This window comes from Triticum aestivum, chromosome 4B (genome assembly GCF_018294505.1).
Source record: "Triticum aestivum cultivar Chinese Spring chromosome 4B, IWGSC CS RefSeq v2.1, whole genome shotgun sequence".
NCBI lineage: Eukaryota > Viridiplantae > Streptophyta > Magnoliopsida > Poales > Poaceae > Triticum > Triticum aestivum.
Genome location: NC_057804.1, coordinates 591,809,420 through 591,815,154, shown reverse-complemented (window position 1 = coordinate 591,815,154; position 5,735 = coordinate 591,809,420). Strand labels below are relative to the sequence as shown.

At 45.6% G+C, this 5,735-nt stretch overlaps 1 protein-coding gene across 1 annotated transcript; it reads right to left on the bottom strand.

Moving 5' to 3' along the window:
• Positions 1-2,336: 2,336 nt before the first annotated feature.
• On the bottom strand, positions 2,337-5,417 carry LOC123093443 (transcription factor bHLH96). Its single transcript, XM_044515416.1, has 3 exons — positions 4,859-5,417; positions 3,464-3,868; positions 2,337-3,281 (listed from the first exon to the last, which is right to left on the bottom strand). Exons 1-3 carry the CDS (start codon positions 5,264-5,266, stop codon positions 3,165-3,167), a joined length of 930 nt encoding a protein of 309 aa, XP_044371351.1. The 5' UTR covers positions 5,267-5,417; the 3' UTR covers positions 2,337-3,164.
• Between the last annotated feature and the right edge of the window lie 318 nt (positions 5,418-5,735).

The following is a 5,735-nucleotide window of genomic DNA, read 5'->3' as shown; positions in this document are numbered from 1 at the left end:
TTTTCGGTGATGTTAAATTATATATAAAAGGGTCTAGTAATTATTAGAAGGCTTTATATTAAATTAAATATCAACGGGCCTTAAAAGACCAAGAGGAGGAAGGCAACTTGGGCCACAAGGGCCCAAGTGGAGGAGGCGCCCCCCTTTCCTCGTGAGGGGGGGGGGGGGCAAATCCTAGTGGGGAGGAGTCCAACTCCTCTGGCCGGCACACCAACAAGAGGCTTCCCCTTCTTGGTGGCAGCCCCTCCTCTCCCCTCTAACCTATATATACATGAGGTGTTGGCCTTATTTGATACATGAGTTTTGGAGCCTCCTCTAGTTCATCTAGTTCTAGTTAGAGGTAGACCTAGTTTCTCTAATCCTCATAATTAGAATCCCACTGTGGTTCTATTCTTCTCCCTCTAATTCTCCAGCAACGATTAGCTGTGGATGGCGAAGCGCTGCCGGTTTGTGAAGACCGTATGCTTGCAAGCAAGTAGAGAGGTCGTGCTTTCGGTCTTTCGTTCGAGCGGTCATTCGAGGGCGGTTCGCGGGATCATCATCAACGGTTCGAAGGACTCCAACTACGATCTACACCAGCTCATCTTCTTTCGCTGCTACTCCGGAGTCGGTCATGATTATTGATCCAAACCCTATATGTATCTCCATATTGTTCCAAGGTGTTCGTAGGGTGATTTTTTTTTTGCTTTCTATTACATTTCCCAACAACAAACCCTATTTCGGGGCTTGAGGATCTAATGGCAAGCTCGCAGCAACCATGAGTGGATCGTCAAGCACCAGAGGCACCTCCAACGTCGATGGATCTTCCTTCGTGGCTCCTTTTTTTTGCATGGAATCCTTCGTGACTCCTTTTTTTGCATGGAATCCTTTGTTCTCCCCTTGAGGTGACTAAAAAACATTTCTTCTCAATTTTAGAGACAAGTAGGTTATTGCGGTATAGTCGAATATATTTTTGACATGTTGTAGTCTAGTATCTGGATACACCTATATTATTTTCACATAGAACCTCATGCAAACTTGTTGTTTGTACCAACGCACCTTGTTGCCCTCATCAATTACTTTGTTGCATATGAATATAAGAGTATATTGGCTCTTCATGGTTTTCACGTAGATGATTATTTAATATTTAGGCAGCATAGGTGCATATTAAATTAACTATTATGTGGTGGTTGGACACTTGGACTAGCACAAATTAAGCGACCAGGCCGTGGCGCTTGAGGAAATGGGTATATGGTTGTAAGGTTCCAGGGATTGTTTATGGTCGTAATGTGTGGTTTGGTTGGTTCATTTTTGCTAATAAACTATGGCGGAGACTTTCTCACTTTTGAGTTGCGATGATCCAAATATAAGTTGTGACAAAGTTTGATGCTTGTGAGCATATTGTTGTGATAACTGCTAAATGTTATTGGTATATTAATGACTTAATGTGCTAATAAACTTTATATAAAAATGATGCTATGCTAAATAAGAGGATATTTTACTGAACTTTTGTATATTTGCATGTTGAATTTATATACTTTTTTAGTATTTAATTGGTGAAATATATCCAAAAAAAGTGTCATTTCATGCTGGAATTCAGCAAGAAATTTATTCCAAAATCAACACATTTTTTGCAGATCACCACACGACATGGCTAAGGGGAAAATTATATTTTTAGTAGTCGCTTGATGGCCAACTAGCGAAATGCAAATATATACCTAGTGCAAAATTTCAATGTTATGAAATTTTGGAGTAACATTGGGCATAAAGTTAAATTCTCGGTGATACATATGGAATTTCCTAAATGTAACATGGTTTACAATAGACACATTCACTAGTTGACTTGACATAATGTTCTTTTTCCAAATAGCGCAATAGCATATAAGTATCAGTGTCCAAAAAATAATTAAAAGATGCATGGTTCAAATATTCGTGCAAATACCAAAGTAACATATATGCATGCAAATAAGAGTGAAAGAAATCCAATAATAATAACTAAGTAAGTGATCCACACTAACTTATTTATCTCTACATGCAACCAAGTACGCAAAAGGGCTTAAATATTTTAATTGCATGATGCTAATTATTTCAATACTTTTATAAGTATACATTTATCATAATCATATTTAATTTTTTAAAAGAGGATTCATATCTATTATAAAAATTCACCAGAAATTCACCAGAAGTACAAAGCACCACATTAATAATAATAATAATAATAATAATAATAATAATAATAATAATAATAATAATAATCATATTCATATAACAAAATTTCATTGGAATATATGTAAGCAAATTCCCAAGCAACGCCCGGGTATCATCTAGTTTAACAACATATACACGTTTCCTTCAAAGAAAACAAGAAAGTGCATTTATGAAATCATGTGGTGTGGGCACCTACAAAGAGACGCTCACAATAACACAAGTGCAACAAGCAGCAATTTACCTCACGCCTACGCAACGACAACTATTTCCCGGTCAATGGAATCTCTAGCCTCTAAAGAATACTACTCATGTTGTCTGTGTACGCGGTATGCTCTCGACCGTGCATGAACCCTGAAACGCACATTTCTGTCAGCACAGCACATGCATTATTCGCCCACGGCCCACTCGTTCGCAGAGCCGAGCTCTATACACGGAGGAGATTTATTGCGCAACAGATAAAAGAGGATCCAACTCGTCACATCATCGGGCAATCATTCTGCTGCCTGCTGGCTAGCTCTGTTCATCCCCAAACAAATCTCTCGACACAGATGTACCACACGGCCTGCCTCATGGTGAAACAGAAGCATGTGAATCTGTGAATGGATTCAAGACACACAGCAACTGTGTGTCTGTGTGCATGCATGTAAAGTAAATCCGTGAATGCATGCACACGTACGTATGTACGACTCCAAAAAGGATGTGTTCAGTTCAGAGCCAAACATGCAGGGCGCCAGTTTTGATGTAGAGCTAGTTATCTTGTCCTAGTATTTGTTTTTAAGCCATTGCTCTGGACTGGGCAAGGGTAGCATGCAGGGTACAGTCGTCACATTCACAGTTTCACGTACAAAGGTAGAGTAGAATGGATTCCATTTTCCAGGACGCGGCAGGTACACGACATGCACAGATGCAGGGAGCAGTGCAGCATCACAGGCTTGCACGACGACGGTCTCCTCCGTGGCATCGATCAGCCATCAGCATCAGCTCGAGCTGCTGAGTCGACCGGCCTCCTCCTCCTCCCGCTGTATCCTGGCCAGGATCTCATGCACAGCGGCCGCAATATCTTCCACAGAGCTCAGCTTGGAGCCATCCTCCACCTACCGTACGTGCAAAACAAAGAAAGATCGATGCCATCACCACCACTGGACGCCGTTCTTATATAGAAACGGAAACAAACCGTCGACGTGCCACGGCTCGATCCGTCGATCTGTCTCCATCACCTTATACTCCATGTAATTATAAACTAAGTAGCATAGCACGTACGGAGAAGGTTAATTACCTTTAGGCTGAAGGAATACAAGACCATGGCGTCGACGGTGGTCACGTTGAGATGGAGCGGCGGGATGCGCAGCTGCTGCAGCCCGGCGACAAGCCTCAGGAGCTGCTTCGGCCGCCGCCGGGAGAGCACCTTGAGGCTCGCGTGGCCTTCCACCATGGTCACCTCGATGTCGGCCACGCCGGCCTCGCTCTTGACGCCGCTCGAATCGGCACCGGAGCCGCCGTCGCTTGCGGTGGCCTGCGTGGTGTTACACGAGGTAGAGTACTGTGGGAAAGTGAAGGAGCTGGCGAAAGGGGATCGGCCGATGCGGTTCTTGACGCTTTTTTGGACTTCGAGCGATTGGAGGAGCTGCTCCAGCTCCTTCACGTAGTTGATTGCCCCTCCAACGATGGATGCTTGGTCGCCCTAACAAAATGTGAGAGAGCATAATCAACAAAATATACAGTTAATTTCTTGATGATCACCCACTCATTTATTTGAATCACACGGTTGAACCAGTGAGGTGTTTTTTTGTGTCCAACCAGGCGAACCCCTTTTCATTAACCCGTTTGGTTTTTATTTCTTGCGAATTATTAACCCGGTTAATTGCTCAATGAAATGACCGGTTCTTACAGATAGCAAACAAAAAGGGAACCGAAAGAAATATGCTGAGTTGGAGCATTAGCATGAAACCCGCTGGGAGTGCTCGCCCTAAAACGCTCCTACATGACAAAAATTTACTAACACAATAGGAGCTTGAGAGATGCTAAAATCAATTAAATCATACATATACAATGAATAATGTCTTAATGATTACTCAGTCATCTGATACGATTGAACTTGCATTTTTTCCCCAAAGGGGCGAATCGCCTTTTCATTCATTAGTTGCTCAATTGAAATAACATGTTCTTGCGGATATTCAAAGGGGAATGGAAAGAGAGGTGCGAGTTGGAGCATTAGCAGAACACTCGCTGCGATCGCAATTGTTGATCGGTTCTTACAACAAAAGGGGGATGTGAAAAGGGTTGTGAGTTTGAACATTAGCAGATACTCGTTGAGAGCGTTGACTGGTTCTTATAGCAAAAGGGGAATGGAAAGAGCGTTGCGAGTTGGAAAATCATCAGAAAGCTTGTTATGAGTGCCCGATGTCGAAACACTCGTACGGTGCAAAAACCTACTAATAGTGACACTATAGACACTTGAGAGATGCTAAAATCAAGTAAAGCTTATGATGCTTAGTAAAGATAAAATCGATTAGAGCTTATGATGCTTTTTTTCAAAAGGGAGGTTGAAACCCCGTCCTTTGCATCATTGCGATGCACACAAGCAATTCTTATGAATTATTAAGAGCTTATGATGTTCGTAAAGATAAAATCGAGTAGGGCAAATAAGAAGGCAGATAAAATCGAGTAGTACCCTTTGAGCGTAGGATTGTGGCATGAGTGAGCGGAGCGCGGCGAGGTACTCGTTCATCTGGCGGCGGCGGTTGCGCTCGACGGCAATGTGGGTCCTCCGCTGGCTCTCCACCTCCTCCTTGTTCTTGACGATCTTGGTGCGCCTCCGCTTCCTCCTCCCAGTCGCCGCCGCTGCCATGGCCGGCTCAGGCGCCGCCGCCTTGCCCTCCGAGGACGCCTCAGACTGGTCCCAGCTGGAGACCGGCTCCCACTGATCCTCCGCATTGGGCGGCACGGGGGCGGCCAAAAGCTGCTGATCCCAGTCCTCCAAGAACCCGCCGGCGCCTACCATGTCGCACCAGGGCGCGAGCCCCGGAGCCTGGCCGTAGCCGAAGTGGCCTTGCGCGAACACGACGGCCTCCAGCGCCATGCGCGCGCGGGCAAGCGGCAAAAGGTTCACGGCCTGTGAGTGTGAGGGGCGGCCGGAGATCGACAAGACAAGCTAATAGCCAGGTGACACACACAGTACGCGGCGCCAGCGACAAAGGTACTGATCGGCGTGTGAGGTGGGTGGGAGGGTGGCGAGGGGCGCCCGCGTTTTATAGGGAGCTCGCGGACGGAGGGAGGGATGGGAGGGGACCATCACCAGGCGCGCGCGAGGGCGTTGGTGGTGCGCCGTGCTGCCACTTCGGGGAAGGAATATCAACGGGGACGCGTCCGACCCAACGGTTTAGGCAACAGAATCGGGCAAGGCCAACAAGCGAGAGAGAAGGGAAGGGATCGAGGCGAGGAAAAATATACTCTACTGAAAACTTGGCCCAATGGCAAACAAAGGCAGAGGGTTGCAAATCCACAGGTCCCGGCAGGGTGTATTTGCAAACTGGGCTGTACGGCTACGG

Coding starts and splice junctions, on each gene's coding strand:
- LOC123093443 (XM_044515416.1), bottom strand. CDS start 5,266: ATGGCGCTGGAGGCCGTCGTGTTCGCGCAAGGCCACTTCGGCTACGGC. Junction 3,869..4,858: donor CACAATCCTACGCTCAAAGG/GTACTACTCGAT, acceptor ACATTTTGTTAG/GGCGACCAAGCATCCATCGT. Junction 3,282..3,463: donor TGTATTCCTTCAGCCTAAAG/GTAATTAACCTT, acceptor CACGTACGGTAG/GTGGAGGATGGCTCCAAGCT.